Source organism: Heloderma suspectum, chromosome 7, assembly GCF_057233095.1.
Source record: "Heloderma suspectum isolate Gila_16-S chromosome 7, 16-S_ref, whole genome shotgun sequence".
Classification (NCBI taxonomy): Eukaryota; Metazoa; Chordata; class Lepidosauria; order Squamata; family Helodermatidae; genus Heloderma; species Heloderma suspectum.
Genome location: NC_139464.1, coordinates 2,049,511 through 2,069,117, shown reverse-complemented (window position 1 = coordinate 2,069,117; position 19,607 = coordinate 2,049,511). Strand labels below are relative to the sequence as shown.

The window sequence follows — 19,607 nt, the reverse complement described above, 5'->3', positions numbered from 1 at the left end:
AGTTCTGAGTTTCGGCATCAGTGTTTCTATACCAAAATCTAGGTTCTAAGTTTGTGAAGTAAGTTAACATCCCCTCCAGCTGTGGAGAGGGAGGACAAAGATGCTTTAAATAAATAAAGACAAAAGTTTTGCCAAAGCGCAAAGAAGGGCAATAGAGGTTCATGACAGGAGGGGGGGAGGGCAGAAGTCCCCCACGGCACGACGGAGGGCCCCGTCCGGTGCTCGAGCATGACCAGGGCCGCACGGTCGCTTGGGATGGCAAATCACCGCCATCCAGCCCTTTCCCCTCTGCTCCTTGCAGTATTGTTCCTGGCAATAATTGTTCCTGGTGGGGCGCCCAGCTGGCTTGTTCAGTCCATGCCAGGATACAGCTGGAGTGGGCAAATGGCACTCAGGCATTTGGAATGAGAGCAGGTGCGGCGGTGCAGTGCAAAGTGGGCCCCACACCCTTACGGAAGGGGCAACTTCGATGCCCCATTTACCTGGGACTTTGGGAAGGCCGGATTTGTTCTGAAGGCCGCGTGGAGTTTTGCCTGATGCTTTCTGACTAGGCCCCCTCTGCCGCAAGGTGGGGCTGAACAATGCCTGGCTCACATCCCTTCCCTGGCTTCGCAGCTGCTCTGCCCCTCCTGACACAGCCCAGGCCCTGCAGCCTGATGGCTCCAGCAGGGAACGGCTCAGCCTGGTGTACCAGGAGAGCAGAGTCTCCTCCAAATGCCCTTCCGGCTGCTTCAGGCTGGCTGGGGGCTGGACCCAGCTGCACAGTGCTGCTCCCAAGAGCAGCCAGCCAGCTGCCCGGGAGAAGGAAGGTCAGCCACGCTGGGAGCCGGTCACAGGTAAAGTTGGCCTCTGAAAGCCCTGGGATGGTGCTGGCTGGGCAGCAGGGTGCGAGGGAGGCCAGGCCCCAGTGAGCGAGGGCGGGGAGATGCCAGAGAGCCCTCCCTCGCATCCCGGCCCTGCTATACACCAGCAAACACCCAAGGAACTCAGGGCTGTCCCGGGGTGGGGGGGGAACCATTGTGCCCGTGTGCCTCTGGGCATGAGGGGAGTGCCATTTGCACAAGACAGGTGGCACCACTTCTTTACTTATCACAGGAAGACAGCTGTTCTGACTGCACAGCCTAGACTGGCTGTGCCCCAGTGCAGGACAACTGCTTGGGTTAGCTGGCAGCAGTGCAGACGTATTCACCCTCCTCGTGAAAAGAGCACCCTCAGTGATGACCATAACTTAGGCCCAGCTGCAAGAGCTCTCAACCAGAAAGAATCAGTGGGGGAAAAGACTAGGACTAACAACAAAAAGTGGCCTGCTATAACACCTTCCCTGTGCCTGCTCGAATAATTGTGTCATCAGCCCACCTCAAAAATTAGAATGTGCAAAGCTACATCAGGCTCTCTCCAGCTACAATCAGGGCCCACAAACTGCAGCAAGTGGACAGGGAAAGCAACAGACATGAACTTCTAAAATGTTTTTTGCATCCATGAAACAAGGTGTGTGCATGGTGGACATGCTTTTTTCAGCCACGTGTATTGTACCTGCTCCCCAGCATGTGCACCCACAGCCAGGTGCAAGTAAATATTTGTGCCATAAGAACACCTCACAGGACCTTTTCATCTGAGAGGATGCCAGCTTTTCTGAGTCTGTAGCAGGCCTGACAACTTTTCTTGGACAGAACTAAGCTTGGAAATCCTGAGACTATTATCATTTGACAGCCAGGGTTTTACCTGGACTGGTGAGACTGGTGGCGCTATTGTCAGAAACAGGCTTGTTCAACTGACAGGTTGTGGCTGAAACGTGGGGCGGGAACGGGCGTTAAAATGGCAAATGTGGTTCAATGCAAACAAGTGTGAAGTGATGCATGTTCGGGTAAAAAATAGTAACCATGTCTGTGTTGATGGGGATCTTGGGGTTTGGGGTGGATAACTTGCTGAAAGCATCAACCCAGAGTGCTGTTGCTGTGAAAAAGGCAAATCCCATGTTGGGGATCAGTAGGAAAAGAACCGAAAATAAATTGCCGATACGATAACGCCTTTAATAAATCTATAGCGCGACCACTTTGGGGACAGTTCTGATCACTGCACCATAAAAAGGATATTGGGCTGGAGCAACTCCCCTATGAGGAAAGGTTACAACGTTTGGAGCTTTTTAGCTTAGACTGGGGACTTGATAGAGGTGTACAAAATTATGCATGCAGTGGAGAAAGCGGAGAGGGAGACATTTTTCTCCCTCTCTCACTATACTAGAACCCAGTGGGGTCATCCCATGAAGCTGGTTGGTGGGAGATCCAGGACAAATAAAAGGAAGCATAGGTAAGGTATGGAATTCACTACCAGAAGATGTAGTGATGACTGCCAAAGGGGGTGGTTTTAAAGGGGGATTAGACAAATTCAGGGAGAAGAAGGGGATCAGTGTTACTAGTCATGATGGCTAAATATTACCTCCAGGATAAAAAGCCTCTGCATACCAGCCGCCGGGGGGCATGAGCCCGTGCTCTTGTCCTGCTTGTGGGATCCCCATTTGGGGCAGCTGGTTGGCCACTGCGGAACAGGATGCTGGCCTGAAAGGCCTCTGGGCTGATCCAGCAGGGCTCTTCTGATATTCTTTTTCTGGGGGAGTGTTTTGAACTTTGACGCTGCAATTCACTGTTTTGCGAGGCATTTTACTTATGGGCTTTACTGAATTTTTAGTCCAATCTGCCCCCTTCCCGGGCTGGTACAGAAATTCAGTCCTGTATCATGGGGCGGGGCACCTGCTAATTTGAGAGATGTTGGGAAGCCCCCCCCCCGCCCCGCCCCGCCCCTGGTCTTGACTTCTCCCAGTGATACTTTATAACCAGAAATAATCTCCTGCCTTATCGGGTGTCTGTGCAAGGCAAAAGCGTTCATGGGCGAGGGCCCAGTTTGTGAAATGCGGAGTGCCCCTCTGCGGGGAGGTCAATGCTCCCGGCGCCCAGAGATGTGGGTGGAGAGCCCGATGTGTTCTTCTACTGGAACTAAAGCCAAAAGACCACGCAGTGCAAGAGGCCGTGGGAGGCGCGTCGCCAGGGCCAGCCAGAGCTTAACTGAAGGCACACGCGCGCATGTGCGGGGGGGGGCGATCCTGACTAGTGATGAGACGGCACAGCACAAGCAACAGTGTGTGCGAACACCTGGAGATAATCAATTCCTTTCTGGGAGGAGCTGCAACTTCCAAGGCCCCACTGTTGTTGTTCAGTCGTTCAGTCGTGTCCAACTCTTTGTGACCCCACGGACCATAGCACGCCAGGCCTTCCTGTCCTGCGCTCTCTCCCGGAGTGTGCTCAAGTTCATATTCATTGCTTTGGTGATGCTATCTAGCCATCTCATCCTCTGCCGTCCCCTTCTCCTTTTGCCTTCAATCTTTCCCAGCATCAGGGTCTTTTCTGGATAGTTTTCTCTTCGCATTAGGTGGCCAAAATGTTTGAGCTTCAGCTTCAGTATCTGTCCTTCCAATGAGCACTCAGGGTTGATTTCCTTTAGAATGATTTGACCTCCTTGCAGTCCAGGGGACTCATAAGAGTTTTCTCCAGCACCACAGTTTGAAAGCATCAATTCTTCGGCGCTCAGCCTTCCTTATAGTCCAGCTCTCACAGCCATACGTTGCTACTGGGAAAACCATAGCTTTGCTTATACGAACCTTTGTTGGCAAGGTGATGTCTCTGCTTCTCAGTTCACATACTGCTGAAGCCTAGCTTGTAGGATTTTGAGCATAACCTTGCTGGCATGTGAAATGGGCGCAATTGTACGGTAGTTTGAACACTCTTTGGCGTTGCCCTTCTTTGGAATTGGAATGTAAACTGACCTTTTCCAGTCCTGTGGCCATTGTTGAGTGTTCCAAATTTGTTGGCATATTGAGTGCAGCACTTTAACAGCATCATCTTTTAGGATCTTAAACAGCTCAGCTGGAATACTGTCATCTCCGCTAGCTTTGTTGTTACTAATGCTTCCTAAGGCCCACTTGACTTCACTCTCGAGGATGTCCGGCTCAAGTTCAGTGAGCGCACTATCATGGCTGTCAGGGACATTAAGATCTTTCCTGTATAGTTCTTCTGTGTATTCTTGCCACCTCTTCTTAATCTCATCTGCTTCTGTTAGGTCCCTGCCTTCTTTGTCCTTTATCATGCCCATCTTTGCACAAAACGTTCCCTTGAGACCTCCGATTTTCTTGAAGAGATCTCTAGTCTTTCCCATTCTGTTGTTTTCCTCGATTTCTTTGCATTGTTCATTTAAGAAGGCCTTCTTGTCTCCCCTTGCTATTCTCTGGAACTCTGCATTCAGTTGGATATATCTTCCCCTTTCTCCCTTGCTTTTCGCTTCCTTTCTTTCCTCAGCTACTTGGAAAGCCTCCTCAGACAGCCACTTGGCTTTCTTGCATTTCTTTTTCTTTGGGATGGATTTCGTTGCTGCTTCCTGAACAATGTTACAGACCTCCTCAGGCACTCTGTCTATCAGGTCTAATCCCTGAAATCTATTTGTCACCTCCACTGTATATTCATAAGGAATATGATTGAGGTCATACCTGAATGGTTTAGTGGTTTTCCCTACGTTCTTCAATTTAAGCCGAAATTTTGCAACAAGAAGCTCATGATCTGAGCCACAGTCAGCTCCAGGTCTTGTTTTGACTGACTGTATAGAGCTTCTCCATCTTTGACTGCAAAGGACATAATCCATCTGATTTCGATATTGACCATCTGGTGATGTCCATGTGTAGAGTCGTCTCTTGTGCTGTTGGAAAAGAGTGTTTGCTATGATCAGTGTGTTCTCTTGGCAAAACTCGATTAGCTTTTGTCCTGCTTCATTTTGTACACCAAGGCCATGCCTGCCTGTTATCCCAGTGATTTCTTGACTTCCTACTTTAGCATTCCAATCCCCTATGATGAAGAGGACATCTTTTTTTGGTGTTAGTTCTAGAAGGTGTTGTAGGTCTTCATAGAACCGATCAACCTCAGCTTCTTCGGCCTCAGTGGTTGGGGCATAGACTTGAATTACTGTGATGTTGAATGGTTTGCCTTGGATTCGTACTGAGATCATTCTATCGTTTTTGAGATTGTACCCCAGTACTGCTTTTCCCACCCTTTTGTTGACTATGAGTGCTACTCCATTTCTTCTCAGGGATTCTTGCCCACAATAGTAGATATGATGGTCACCTGAATTAAATTTGCCCATGCCTGTCCATTTTAGTTCACTGATTCCCAAGATGTCGATGTTCAATCTTGCCATCTCATGTTTGACCCCCTCCAGCTTACCTCGATTCATTGATCTGACATTCCAGGTTCCTAAACAATATTGTTCTTTACAGCATCGGATTTTCTTTTCACCACCAGACACATCCACAGCTGAGTGTCCTTTTGGCTTTGGCCCAGCCGCTTCACTCTTTCTGGCGCTACTTGGAAATTCCCTCTGCTCTTCCCCAGTAGTATATTGGACACCTTCCGACCTGAGGGGCTCATCTTCCGGCGTCATCTCTTTTAGCCTTGTGATACGTTCCATGGGGTTTTCTTGGCAAGAATACTGGAGTGGGTTGCCATTTCCTTCTCCAGTGGACCACATTTTGTCAGAACTCTCCGCCATGACCTGTCCGTCTTGGGTGGCCCTGCACGGCAGAGCTTATGGCTTCACTGAGTTACGCAAGCCCCTTGGCCACAGCAAGGCAGTGATCCATGAAGGGGAAGGCCCCATTGCACTGGGTCAAATTTGCTCACGGATCCCAGTCCGACAGCTCCGGGTCTACGGACCCACCAGCTTAGGGAGCCGCTTGCTATCCTTGGGGAGGAGCCCTGCTTCCATACACTCAGTGGGGAGGCTTCTGGGGGCACAGGAGTCTTGGCGAGTTTTGCTGCACGGGACGCCCCACCCGAGCTGGGGGGAGGGGAGCAGCCCGCTCCCCCCCCTCCCCCCGAGAAGGGCGCGCCGCCGCCTCCGGCCGGGTGTCTGATTACAGCCACGCAGAGAGCCCCGGAGCCGGCCAGCCAGCCAGCCGCCTCTTCCCGTCTCGTCCCGTCCCCCGGGGAAGGGGCGAAGCGGAGAATCGGCCTGCCGGACTAATCCCCCCCCCCCCCCGCTTGCTGAGCAGGTACCGTCCGGAGAACGTCGTCTGCCCGTCGGCTTCTTGGCAAAGGAGCCGCTGCCTTGCGGGGGGGGGGGGGGGTGTCGTTCTTTCTTTCCGGCCCCGAGGTGATGTGGGCGCGGGGCGGAGGTGTGGCTGGAGCCCGGGCGAGCGTGTCCGACCCGAACGCCCCGGCTGCGCGGCTACAGAGCTGACCTCGGGCCACTGGAGGGCGGCGGGGCGGGGGGTCTTCCGTTGGGCCGTGGGGCGGCCCGGCACCCCGGGGGCTTCAGCTGGAGCCACGGATTAGCCCCGGGATGCGTTTGACAGTGCTCAGACGCGGGACTCAAAGGGCGCCTCTGAGCGAGTACAGAGTGCCTGTCCGTGGCGGCTACGTGAGCGCGGACCCTCCCCTCACCCGGTTCCGGAAAGGGCTTCCAAGTCGAGCAGGGCAACTGCCCGGCCAAAATGCGTCCGAGCACCTCGCCTGGGAGGGGCGCCGCGCCTCGGGCCCCTCCGCGGAGAGGCTTTAAGCCACGTCGCCCCCTCCCCCCTCCAGGTCCAACGTGGTTTCGTTTGTAAACAGGGCACGGCCCGGATTTCCCCCTAGCAAAGCTCGGAGGGGGAGGGGGGAGGGGGGAGGGGGGGAGGAGGCTCAATGCAGTCCATAAGCCCCCCACCCCCTGGGGCCCCTCCTGAAGCCTCCTAAAAACAGTAATGGGGGGGTTCACACCCCTAAGGCCTCCCTGGCCTCCCGCTACCTGCGCACTGTCAGTCCAGTTTATGCCAACAGGAGCCACAGGTGACCCCCAACCCACTTCGAGGCTCCCCGGCGGGGCTCCCCCAGGCAGGGGCCATCCGGTGGGGTGCGAGGGGCCCTTCTAGGCTCAGGAGGGGAATGCGAGCTGGGAACACGAGGCTGGGCAGCCCTCTGTCGGGCTGCTCTGACTTGGATTCCCACACTGAGCAGGGGGTGGGACTCGACGGCCTTGTGGGCCCCTCCAGCCCTACCCTTCCATGATTCTAACACGCACACGCGCGCGCAGATCCTGAGGCTTGCTCACGCTTGGCCTCCGCTTCGCGCGTCTCCTGAAATGGACACCGCACTTGCTGGAAAGGGGCCGCAGAAGCAGCAGCTGACCCACTCACAGGCCATCCATGCTCTGTGTTCTGGACTGGAGCGATAATGAAAATCAGTAATGGGGAGGAGGGCTGTTCACTTTAACCGGCGGATTCAAGTGTTTAATTAATGCTTTAGGGCGCAATCCTATGCATGTTTGTGTAGAAAAAAAGCCCTACAACTCCGTGCTGGCTGGGGAATCCTGGAAGTTGTAGGATTTTTTTTCTGTCTAAACATGCATTAGATTGCGCCCTTGGTTGATTAATTAGTGGACTGAATTTTAATTGGGAAGAGTTAAGGTAAGGGCAAACTTCTTGTTCTTATGTTTAGATCCTGTTTTGGTTTTGGCTTCCCTGGAAACCCTTCATTTTCCAAAACAGTTTTTTGCATGACTTTGTTGCAATGCCCGAGGTGCATCCTTGAAAACTGTGTTGTATCTCAAGTTAAAGAGTGAGAATCAGGTGGCCTGGGTCTTGCCAAGCATGGGGCCGTCTTTTGGAGTCCAAGGCACACGGCATCGCAGTCCCCTGCCAGACTCTGTGTTGTTCTTTCTGCAACAAACTAACCATGTCACTCCTGTGGGAATTCAGAGAACAAGTGAGGCAATGCCCTACAGGTGCTTCCAGATGAGGCTGTTCTGTCGTGCAATTGCCCTGCCTTGTTCATGGACTTTTACAGGGGTCCAGAAGTTGGCATCTTCCATTTATAACCCTTGTGTATTTTCCCATCACTTCTTCCATCGTTTTTCTTCCCACAGAAAATCTGTGATGTAGTTGCACAATGTCTTTTGATTGGTAGCACTAGAAGCTATGTGAAATCCTATGGGTGCCTAGTCAGAAACAAGCCCTGCTGAATTCAACGGGACGTGCTTCCAGGTAAAAGTGTGTATTTAAAGACTATTCTATCACTAAGGCTACAATTCTATAAGAATCAAATAGTCTTTAAATACCCAGAGCAGGCGTTTGAGCCACACAAAACCCTTCTTTGGATTTAGGAGTTATATTCAAGATAACGTCATGTGCTAGGTCTTAGATGAGTCTGTTGTCTTCAGAACAAAGGCAGCAAGAGCCTGGGGTAGACACTATGTTGACAATGTGAGAGTATGTATACTGGGGAACATAGGTGCAAGGCACAGGGGAGCATGTCACACAACTCATGTACTCTGACAGCACAGAGTTATTCATTGCTGAAGGAAACTCACCTTGCACATGACCAGACAAAATCTCTGTTATTTCTTCAGGAACCAAGACTTTCGAGGGATTTTCCCCATCTGACAGTGGCCTTTTCTGTGACTCACTGGGGGTGTCTGTTCCTCTCCACCACAGTTGCAAATGTGCACCTGATTCCCAGTCCAAGGCACAGGCAGCTGAGGCTGTGTGACTTCTCCCACTTGGATTTGGCCCAGCTCCACGTGATGGAAACAAACTTCTCAAGCCAAGGCCAAGCTCTTCCTTGGCTGGCAGGACAGGGAAGCATGGACCTGGGCCAGCAGACATGGAGTGGCAGGTGCCGCAGCCTAGCTGGTCAAAGAAGGTGCTGGGGTGGGTGGGGGCTCTTGGGAACAGGGTGATGGAGTCGCCGCCCCAGTCTCTGTGTTCCCAACAGGTTGATGGGGAGCTTTTGTGTTTTATTTTTCTCTCTCTTGCAATCTGCATTAAAATATTGGGATGGGGCCGCAATGAAAACGAAAATCAACAATTCAATGAAGAAACGGCATGCATTTTTGGTGGGGACAAGACAGACTAATGTGGGAAGAAGCTGTTGCAGAGCTTTGAAATCCTGGATGTTTTCGCATTTGGGGAGTGAGGTGAGGGTCAAAATGAACACGCCTGGCCCTTTTTAAACAGGAAGAGTTTGGCACAAAGTAACTGAGCTGAGTTGTGACCTTTGATTTTAACCAGAACGGTAAGAAAATATTCTAAATGGATAATGTCATTGGCATTGTGCCACTGAGCCTTGTAAGCTAAGATGGTATAATCTGGACAGTTTTCTGTGCAGGCAGAGGGCTGCCAACTTTGTTTTTACAGAGAGGGTTTTTCTGCCTTTCAGTGGCATGGCCACAGAAATGCAGTGAAGGGAGAAGTCCCACCTGCTGAATTTGTGCGTGCCACTCAGCTGTTGGAGGCACAGCACTTCTGACGGTGAAAGCCAGCCCAGTGCTCTGTGGGGTAACACTCTGCAGGGCTCACCACCGTGTTCCTTCCGCAGCTGCCTACACCTGCTCCTTTAAGTGGAACTGGGGGGAGGGTGCTGGAGCTCTGGCCATTCCATGGCAGTTGGGGGCTTACTGGAAGGAGGCTGTGCCTGTTCCTTGGAAGGCCTTCACTGGTGAGCATCTCCTGCTTCCTTTTCCCTACATTTGCAGACAAGTTGTTTGCTGCTCCAACTGCCCCCCCCTCCCCTGCCACTCCTTTGCACAATTGCAAGGGATCCTGGGGCCCACCCCTCAGATCTCACACTGGCACCCCCAAAATATTGCATCCCAAGGGATCACGGGCTGCTTTTGCTGTTGGGCTGGCCCTGTCTGCAGCCAAGAGGTGGAGCTTTTGGTCATCAAAGTTGCCCCTTTTCTCTCTGGCAGGGTTTCTGCATGATGGGTAGAAATTCAACAGGTCATGCTTTCCCCAGCATGGACATGCAGCGAAGAGGGAAGCTTTGGTGCAGAACAGTTGCAGCCTGCTCTCTAGAAGCTATGGAGGGGAGGGTCTCTGAGCATATGCAGCTACGTGAAATCCCTCCCAGTTTGGCAAAGGTGGCTGTCACTTTCCCCTGGGCTATGATGGTTCAGGAGCCGCCGCTTCACCTAGGAACATGCTGGGATCTGAGATCAGAGCCTTGCTCAGTGCACCCTCAGCAGTGCACACGAGACAGGCCTTTTCTGTTGTGGTGCCAAGGGAGGTACTCATGGCTCCATCTCTGCTTGCCACGGAGTGGCAGTTCGAGCACACCTATCTCCCATGGCTCGGGGAGCCTGAGCTCATCTGCAGCAGAGACAGACATGGAGGCTGCTCTTTGAAGCAGGAGGCTTTGATGCCTTGTGCTGGGTGGCAGTATTCGGGCGGGATCTGTCCCGGTGGGGTCCTATTTGAGCGGCGAAGGCTCTAATCCCATGCCCATCTGCCCCACTACACTCACATTCCTCCGGCCTTCCCATTTAAATGGGGAGGGGGACAGTGTGGGGAGAGGCCTCCCCATTTCAGCCAGGTGCCACTGATGGGTGCTGGGAAAGCTGTTCAGTGCACCCATGGTCCTTCCCAATGCCAGTCCGCTGGGCAGCAGTGTCGGGAATGTTGTGATGGGATCTCAGGACAGAGGACGCTTAAACCCCCCATCTCAGAACACTGACTTGCATGTGTATGTGTGGAAGGGGGAGTCTGTGTCTGGGGGGGGGAGAAAGTGTGAGTGTTAGAGGAAGTGGTGGGGAAGGCCGTACGCGCGTGCATGTGTGTCGGGAAGACTGAGGAGGTGGCAAAGGGGATGCCATCTAAGCTAATGGTGTTCCAATTCCCTTGCTTGTGATGGTGATGCTGAGCCCTCCAACCCCTTTCTGCTTGAGGGCGCACAGGTGGATCTTAGAATCGTAGAAAAGTAGGGTTGGAAGGAGCCTATAAGACCATCGAGTCCAACCCCCTGCTCAGTGCAGGAATGCAAGTCAGAGCATCCCTGACAGATGGCTGCCCAGCCTCGTCTTGAACGCCTCCAGTGTGGGAGAGCCCACCGCCTCCCTAGGGAATGGGTTCCACTGTCATATTGCTCCAATGGTCAGGAAGTTTCTCCTGATGTTCAGCCGGAATCTGGCTTCCTGTCTCTTGAGCCCATTCTTCCGTGTCCTGCGCTCTGGGAGGATCGAGAAGAGATCCTGGCCTTCTTCTCTGTGACAACCTTCGAGTACTTGAAGAGCGCTGTCATATCTCCCCTCAGTCTTCTCTTCTCAAGGCTAAACATGCCCAGTTCTTTCAGTCTCTCCTCACAGGGCTTTGTTTCCAGTCCCCTGATCATCTTCGCTGCCTGATCTTGGATGACTCCTCCCATTTTGCCACCTGCCACTAGAATTAGGGTAGGCATTGTGGGGCCCTCCAGATGTTTTGGACCGCAGCCCCCACAATCCTGCACCATTAGCCATGCTGGCTGGGGCTGATGGGAGTTGTAGTCCAAGACATCTGGAGGGTGCCAGGTTGCCTAACCCTGTCCTAGAACCCACCCAGCTTCTGATTTGCATAGGAATGTCGTAAGTTGCCCATTGCCTAACATTTGCTGGCGGGGCGGGGTCTGGCTTTTGCCCTTCTCGGTGGCTTGACCTTTGCCTAGGAATCAGCTGACTTTCTTGGCTGGGAGACAGGGTGGGCAGAATGTGTGTGGCGATTTCCCTCTGAGCACAGGAGGCTGCTGCGGTGCTGACTCTCCTTGGTGGGAGAGTGATTCCCATTCGAGGCTCAGTCTTTTGCAGGGGGTGAGGCACGGAATGTACAGGCGCCAGGGGGTTACAGTGTCGTGGTGCTGGGTGCTCAGCTGCCCCCATCGTGGCTCCTTCCAGGTGAGAGCAGAACCTGCAAGATGGCAGAAGCCCACCAGGCGGTCGCCTTCCAGTTCACGGTCACTCCCGAGGGGGTGGCTTTCCAGCTGAGTCGCGAAGCCCTCAAGCAGATCTACTTGTCAGGCGTCTCCTCCTGGAAGAAACGCTTTGCCCGTCTCAAGGTGAGCAGCGGCAGGACACAATATGGGTCCCTGGTCAATCCAGCTTGAGGACACTCTTGGAGGGGGGGTGCACAGGAGTCCACACAGTGCCCTGTGTGCTCCGGGGTTTCTTACTGTGGTTTCGAGGGACCTGAAAGTGATCGTGTCAGGTTGTTACAGAGTGTGCACGTGTCTGTGTGTGTGAAGCACTCGCCCGGGCTTTAGTTTCCCAAGCCCCCCATTGCAAGTCCAGTGCCATACAAAGCTCCCAAACCTTCAAAATGTGCTGGGGGGATTTCACACACACACACACACACACACACACACACACAGCGTTTTTGGCAGGCTGGTCCAGCTCTCCTCTGGGTCATTGTGGGAAGCTGCTTTTGACCCAGCTGGAGCTGTGGTCCATCTGTTGTCACTGGCAGTGGCTCCCCAAGGCTGCTGCCTGGGCCCCTTCTTTAACCAGGAGGCCAGCGACTGCACCCAGCAGTCTGCTCTCCCCACCCCTGCCCCCAGCCCTATTTGCCTTCCCTCCCTTGGTCTCACTCTGACATAGCGGATTCCCACAGAACAGTATCCGGACAGGTGTGTTTCCTGGCACGCCCTCAGGCTGGCTGGCCATCGTCATAGCGACAGTGGGTTCCATGTACCTCCGCATCGATGTGTCCATGGGACTGATCTGCAGGATCCAGAGACACCTGCCCACCAGGTGAGTGCCAGCCTCTGCACCCTTCCTTCCTGGTCCACAGGCTCCATCCACTCTTGGCCTTCTCCTCCATGAGTGTGTCCAGTCCCCTTTCAAAGCCACCCAGGTGGTGGCCATCTCTATGCCCGTGGAAGCGAATCCTGTGGTTTAACTCTGTGCTATGTGAAGGGGTCCTTCCTTTTCAAATCAGGGACAGGCCATCCTGTCAGGAGCACTTCAGCAGGGCCGGGCAGGGCACTGTGGAGGGCCGCTGTGCCACGCTGGGACTGGTGCAGCTCCCCGCGGGGTCTTGCACAGCGGCAGCCACTGCAGCTGCCTCCCCCTCCTCTTCTCTAGCTCTAGCTGCTTGAGCCTCCGCAACCGAACCCTGCTGAGTGCTGTCCTTTTCTCCACGGGTGCCTGGATCTCCGGCATTCTGCTCTGCCGCCAGATGCTCAAACTGCTGCTCTCCTACCATGGCTGGATGTTTGAGCCCCATGGCAAGACCAGCTACAGCACCAAGATCTGGGTGGTGAGTCCTCTCAGACAGCATGCAAGCAAATGTGTGTGCATGCTGGGATGGGCCCTCTCCTGCTTGCAGGATGCTGTCCAACTCGTATGGATTGTTTTTTGTACTGTGCTACTGTTTTTCTTTTCTTCTTCAATGGAAGCCACCATGAAAACTTTGTGGAAAGCTAAGATATAAATGAACAGAATAATAATAATAATAATAATAATAATAATAATAATAACAACAACAACAACAACAACAATAATAAAATCATGTGAAGCCAAAGCAGTATGGAAAGCGGAGCACTTTGATCAGCAAGCACCATGCTGCCTGTAAAACCTGCCTCTCTCACCTCGCCATCCACCCTGCCACGCCCCATCTTGTTGCAGGCCATGGTGAAAGTGCTGTCTGGCCGCAGCCCCTTGCTGTACAGCTTCCAGACCTCCCTGCCCAAGCTGCCGGTGCCCCGTGTGGAGGACACCATCCAGAGGGTAAGAGGAGCCGCGGAAGTGTGCCGGGTGCTCGGTCCTCAGACAGGGAGCGGTGGGTGGGGAGGAGGGGCTGGCCCCGCCTCCCAGAGGAGGTTGCCTGCTGCCTCTGTCCCAGGGGAGCGTCATCCCAGTGCAGGGGCAGAGCCCCACGCTGCATGCAGCAGCTCCCAGGGTCAGGGTCCTAGCCCAGCTCCCAGGGTCATAGCTGGGCTAGGAAGGGCCTCTCTGTGCCCAGGTCCCCAGAGGGTTGCTGGCACTTGAGTGTTGGCCAGACTGGGCTTGATGGACCAAGGGTGGAGGTCAGCACCATATGTGCATCAGAACAGTTGACCCTGGATTAGACAGATTCACGAAGGAGTGGCCTATTAATGGCTTTTGCCTATGGGGACAAATGACACGATGCCACCCCTGGCCAGCCGTTGGCGTTCAGTCTGACCCAGCAAGGAGATTCTTTGCAAGCACCTTTAAGCTTCCCATTCCATGTGGCTGGGTGGCTGCGAGAACAGACTCTCGGGTGGTAGCCGTTCTGGAGGAACCTACGGAGTGTACGGCGTTTCCTTCTGTATGGGAAGCCACTCTCACTCACCAAGAAAAACAGACAGCAGCCCACTGGGTCTGGTTCAGTCTTTGCAAGAGATCTGGGCCTGGGGACCCTGCCCAATCAGCATCTCGCCCTCCCACCCCACGGCAGCTTTGGGGGCTGAGGTGGGACGGCTTGTGCCTGAGTCCACGTTTGGACCGGCGGCGGCTTCTCCCCCGCTTCACCACTCTTTGGACTGCCAGCAGCCTGCCCAGCTCACCTCCTCACTGCTACTGTGCTGAGGATGCGGCGCGGGCTGTCTGGGCCAGTACCAGCTGGGGCATCATAGCCAGGGGGCTCCCTGAGAGGAGGCTTCGTTGGCCAGGAGCCTTGTGGCTGGCAGCAGGTTTGGGCTTCCCTGGATCAGAATGTGGGTGCTTGGCCCTGGAATGAGGCAAGTGCCCCTCGCCGGGGGCTGGGGGGGCTGGCGCCGCCCGGCCCTCCCAAGTGCTGCTGGCTTCCTGTGCCTGCAGTATCTCGCCTCTGCCCGCCCCCTGATGGACGAAGGCTGGTACCGCCACATGGAGGGCTTGGCCTTGGAATTCCAGCAGCAGACGGCCCCTCGGCTCCAGAAGTACCTCATCCTCAAGTCCTGGTGGGCCACCAACTACGTGAGTCCCTTTGCGGGCCAGCAGCCCCCGCCCCCAGGTGCGCCCTGAGCTCCCTGCAGCATGCGCCCCTCCGGGCACCTCCACCCGCGCAGGCTGACCCAGCACCCTTCCGCTCCACCCTGCACCGCTCCCGTCCCTCGCGGACCGCCCCTGCTGGTGGTCGGCTGCTGCCCCCTCCAGCATAGCCAGGCCGGGGAGAGCCGCCCCCCTGGACCGCGGGGCCGCCTCCTTGCCACAGCCCCCCTTGTCTTCACCCGGGCCGGCAGGCTGGGCAGTCCCATGGCAGAGTCTGTGCTTGCTTGGCAGGTGAGCGACTGGTGGGAGGAATACGTCTACCTCCGGGGCAGAGCCCCCATCATGGTGAACAGCAACTACTACGTCATGGTGAGCGCTCTGCGGCGGCGGCTGGCTGTGGGAGCTGGGGGGCGGAGGCGTGTCACAGCCCCACTGGCTGGAATCCGGTGGCCTGGGCAGCCGCCGTCATCTGTGGCCAGCAGTGGTGCCCAGTGGGCAGTGCCCAGAAGGTCTCCGCCCCACGCTTGTGCTGCGGTTACATGGGGAGGCCCTTGAAGGGCCTCCCCCACCCACGACCCCTGTGTGACTTGGGGCTCCCCCTCTGTCTCTCCCTGCCAGGATTTCCTGTACGTCACCCCCACGCCCCTCCAGGCTGCTCGGGCAGGAAACACTGTGCACTCCATCCTGCTGTACCGACACCAGCTGGACCGGGAGGAGCTGGCGCCCGTGAGTGGGAGCAGGAGGAGGGGAGCTTCCAAAGGGGTGTCCTTCCCTGCAAGGGGCGTGCAAGCCGAGGCCCCTCTGGGACTGCCTCCGACATTCCGGGGTGCAACGCCAGGGCGGGGAGATGCCAGGGCGGGGGGCTCTCCCGAGGGGCTCCAGCCTTGCCTTTCCTGGGAGTGGGCTTAGGGCTTCCTTGCCAGGGTCCACATGAGGGGGGAGGGAAGGGGCAGCAGGGGCTGCTCAGGGCTGTTCCGTTCCATGGGGCTGGGGACCGGAGAGCGGAAGGAGCATCTGCTCCATGTGTACCTGGCTGCTCTTTAAGGCCTGAGCCAGAGGGCCTGAGCTGGCTGCTGCCACCACCTTTGAGGAGGGGTGGGAGGGAACCGAGGATGGGGCTACTTCAGCCAGCAGTGGGGCCCTGCTTGTGTGACGCGCTCCCCAGGGACACTCGGCTGGCACCCACGTTACTAGTGTTTGGGTGTGGGGAGAGACCATTTTATTGCTCTCCCCATGCTGTTCCTGGAAAATTTGATTTCATTTTTGCCCTTTCTCTGCTTTATTGCGGCTTTTGGGGGTTTTCTTTTTGTTTTGTGGGTGTGAAATATTGTTTTAATGTAATGTTAACCCCTGACAAGGGAGGCTGTTGTGCTGTGCGAAGGGGCCCAGAGGCTTGGGCACCCTGCTGAATAGGGTGGCTGCAGTGTGGGGAAAAGGGAGGGCCCCCCACCAACGGGGCAGAGGCACAGCAACTTCTGGACTGGCTGCGCCCGATCTCGTAAGCGAAGCAGGGTCAGCCCTGGTGAGTCCTTGGATGGGAAACTGCCTGGGAATCAGGCTTCCTGCACTGAGCAGGGGGTTGGACTCGATGGTCTTGTAGGCCCCTTCCAACCCTGTGATTCTATGATTCTGTGACCTTCTGTGAGTGGAGCTCTGCTCAGGGAAGGTGCCTCTGCCCAATTTTGGGGGATCCCCCTCTCCCTGCTGCACCTTAGCCCATCCCATTCAGCAAGGCTCCCCAACCCTCTGTAGCTGTTTCAGGGGCTGGAGGGGCGGCCACAGAGAAGAGATGGTGGGGAAATATGCCTCCACCAGCCCAGCTGCACATGCCTAAATCTGGATCCAGCCCAATATTAGCTGCCTCAGAAGGCTTTGCTGAATGGCAGGACTGAAATCTTAGACATCGCTAGGTAACACCCTCCCTTTGCCACTAGGTGATGGCGCTCGGAGTCGTGCCCATGTGCTCCTATCAGATGGAGAGGATGTTTAACACGACCCGCATCCCCGGCGAGGAGGCAGGTGGGCAGTGTCAGGGTGGAAAGAGATATGGCCAGGGGCCCGGCAGAGTGATAGCTGGTGCCCCCGCAGGTCACGAACATGGCGGTGGTGGTGCTCTCCTGAATTGACACCATTGAATCAGCACTCTTCGTAGCGGCCATCGTCTTGGGGCAAGCCTTAGTCCTGTAAGGTCGGCCAACGTTGTCATCCCCCTGTTGCAGAGGGGGGCAGAGGGGCTCTGGCCACCCCATGAAGTTCACGGCAGAGGTGAAGTTTGAAGCGGGGGCCTTCCTGATCTGTCACTCCTTTTCTTGGCCCAGCCAAAGGGGAAGGCAGCCTTGCCATGAGGCAGCAGATGTGGGGCACCATGTTTGTGGGGGAGAGAGACTGGACAGCTCTGACCTGCGGGCCACCGAGTGCTCTTGCCCCACTGCCACTCATTGCAATGAGGCGAGCCTCCCACTGGATGGAGCCTGCGTTGGTAAGGGGAAAGGAGGCGGCGGCACCAAAGTGCCCTGCCCACATCTCCATGAAAGGGAGACTGGAAAAGATCTGTCTGAGCTTGAGGGCACAGCCAAACTTGGATGCCAGAGCACATCGTGATGTGAAGGGGTACGCTGGCAAGAAGGGTGTGCCTCTGAGCATATGTGGAGTGCGCTGCCAGGGGACTCCATTCATCCCCGCACTTCCGGCAGCGAGGAGCAGAGCTTCCGGGTGAGCAGGCGTGGTTTACCTTTGACCCCTGAGAAGCCCAGCTCGCACCGCCTCTGTCAAACTTCCACCAAGCATGACAATGGCTTGGAGGGATTTATATCCTCAGGAGTTGTGCTCACAGGTGGACAATGAGCCCCCTCCCCTGCTAGCACCCTGGGCGAGGAGCCCTGGGCAGGGCGGATGCTGCTGTAGGAGCATAGGGATGTCTGTGCACTCCTGCAAGCACCTCCCAACAAGGAGTCCCTCTCCTTCTGATCGGGTGAGATATGGCGCTACGACTTCGGACCCCAAGCAGGATCTAGAAGGAATCCCACCCATATTGTTCCCTCTGCAAGCTTAGATAACGGGAGTCCCAGGGAGTGGGGAGGGATGGGAAAGCCCTGTGCCAGCTTGACACAGCTCCACTGAGTCCCAGATGATCACTTCCTACCTCCAGTGGCTTTCACAGACAGTGCTGATGAAGGCAGTCTGTCTTTTATCGTGCATGAGCGCTCTCTCTCCCCACCCAACCCCATCACAGATTCGCTTCTTCACCTGCTGGACAGCAAACACCTGGCCGTCTACCACAAAGGCCGCTTTTTCAAAGTCTGGCTCTACCATGCTGGGCAGCGGCTGTCGCCCCGCGAACTGGAGATGCAGTTCCAGCGTATCCTGGATGACCCGTCGCCGCCGCAGCCTGGCGAGCTGAAGCTGGCAGCCCTCACGGCTGGGGACAGGTAACCCTGGTGTCACAGGCTGGTGGCGGATGGACTAGGGTGGGGAGGGCGTGGCTGTCTGGCTCAGGGGAACGGTCCCCTTTGGGCGGGGGGGGAGGGGGGGCCTGCGGAGGCAGAAGACAGGTCGGTGGCCTGACAGCTGGGATGCGTGCCTCGCTTTCCCGCCAAAGAGCTTTTGATGCAGCTCACAGCAGAATGGAGCAATCCAGTGACAATAATAAAACAGCAAATAAAATGGTAAACAAAACCATACGAGGCAGCAGATGAAAGAACAGATAAAGTGGTATGTGCATCGTCATCATCAGTAGCAAATGTCTCACTCTTCATGTGTGCAAAGACCAGGCCTAGTTTGCTTTGGGACTCAACCCCCTGTCTCTTCTCCTCCCCCCACCCTGCCCCTGGTACTCCCAGATGCCCGTGGGCCAAAGCCCGCACTATGTATTTCAGCCAAGGGAGGAACAGGGCATCGCTGGACTGCATTGATCGCGCAGCCTTCTTCTTGACCCTGGACGAGGACGCGCAAGGCTTTGACTGTGAGCAGGAGGACAGCCTGAGCCAGTACGCAAAGAGCCTCCTGCACGGGCAGTGCTATGACAGGTGAGGGCCGTGCCAGGGTCCCTCCCTTCATGTGCCAGGCCATGTGCTGCCACGTGGGCAGCTGCTCCCCTGTTTCACCACAGTAGGCACCACACTTGATCCGGGATGGGCCACTGAATTACTGCTGGGAGATCCTCATCCTGGGTGCAGACACGTGGCTGTGGCTTGGCTTGCCTGCATGAGTCATCTGTCTGGGATGGTGGCTGTTTGAGCTCCTCTGGGTGGCACCTGCTTCTGGCTTCCAGAATGCTGGAGTAGATTGGCCGTCGCCTGATTCCACAGGGCTCACTCTCCTGTTGCCCTTCTCGCCTCCAGCTCTAGTGGGGAAGCAAACAGCAGTTTGGGGTGTCCCAGCCCAGCCAGCTGCTCCAAGGGCCATCACCTGTCCCAGGTACCAGCTGTTCACAGGGCTGCAGGTGCCCCAGTCTCTACTGCCTTGTAGGGACTCCAGATGGAAACGAGGACAGCTGCTCCGGCTGAACTTCCCTCTCCTCCACAGTCCTTCAAGGTGCAGGCACTCCCACCATCCTCTTTCCCATCTGGCCACCTGACTGCAGCATTCCTTTATGATCCTGCATCTGCTTACAGCGAGAGGTGTGGCAGGGATGGTGCTAGGAGGAGGTTTGGTGGACCTCTGGCTTCCTTAGGCTGCTGTGCATCTGTGTTCCATTAGGCCACCAAAAGCAGCAGAGGGAGGTAGTAATGGGGGCATGAAGAGTCCAAGGCTGAGCCGGGGCCAGTGGGCTGTGTGGCCCCGTGGAAAGTGCGCAAAGGCTCTTGTGGGATCCATCTCCAGACCGTTTCAGCGTGTACACAGTGGGAGTTCTGTGT

The 19,607-nt window shown here is 55.6% G+C and overlaps 1 protein-coding gene across 19 annotated transcripts in view; it reads left to right on the top strand.

Annotated features, from left to right (window-relative positions):
- Positions 1-610: 610 nt before the first annotated feature.
- Positions 611-19,607, top strand: part of CPT1B (carnitine palmitoyltransferase 1B) — a 30,225-nt gene continuing 11,228 nt past the window's right edge. The window contains exons 1-15 of one of the 19 annotated variants that reach the window (XM_084808806.1): positions 5,963-6,088; positions 7,939-8,056; positions 8,422-9,086; positions 11,716-11,876; positions 12,428-12,567; positions 12,901-13,075; positions 13,444-13,545; positions 14,599-14,736; positions 15,043-15,120; positions 15,370-15,477; positions 16,686-16,770; positions 17,984-18,179; positions 18,591-18,776; positions 19,092-19,167; positions 19,276-19,370. In XM_084808806.1, coding sequence (XP_084664932.1) covers positions 11,736-11,876; positions 12,428-12,567; positions 12,901-13,075; positions 13,444-13,545; positions 14,599-14,736; positions 15,043-15,120; positions 15,370-15,477; positions 16,686-16,770; positions 17,984-18,179; positions 18,591-18,776; positions 19,092-19,167; positions 19,276-19,370 — 1,520 coding nt within the window. In that variant the 5' untranslated portion in view covers positions 5,963-6,088; positions 7,939-8,056; positions 8,422-9,086; positions 11,716-11,735. Of the gene's footprint in view, positions 837-5,802; positions 6,089-7,938; positions 8,063-8,421; positions 9,087-9,281; positions 9,510-11,511; positions 11,877-12,427; positions 12,568-12,900; positions 13,076-13,443; positions 13,546-14,598; positions 14,737-15,042; positions 15,121-15,369; positions 15,478-16,685; positions 16,771-17,983; positions 18,180-18,590; positions 18,777-19,091; positions 19,168-19,275; positions 19,371-19,607 lie in introns of those variants that run through there. The other 18 variants (XM_084808820.1, XM_084808812.1, XM_084808808.1 and 15 more) reach the window with 18 other exon arrangements.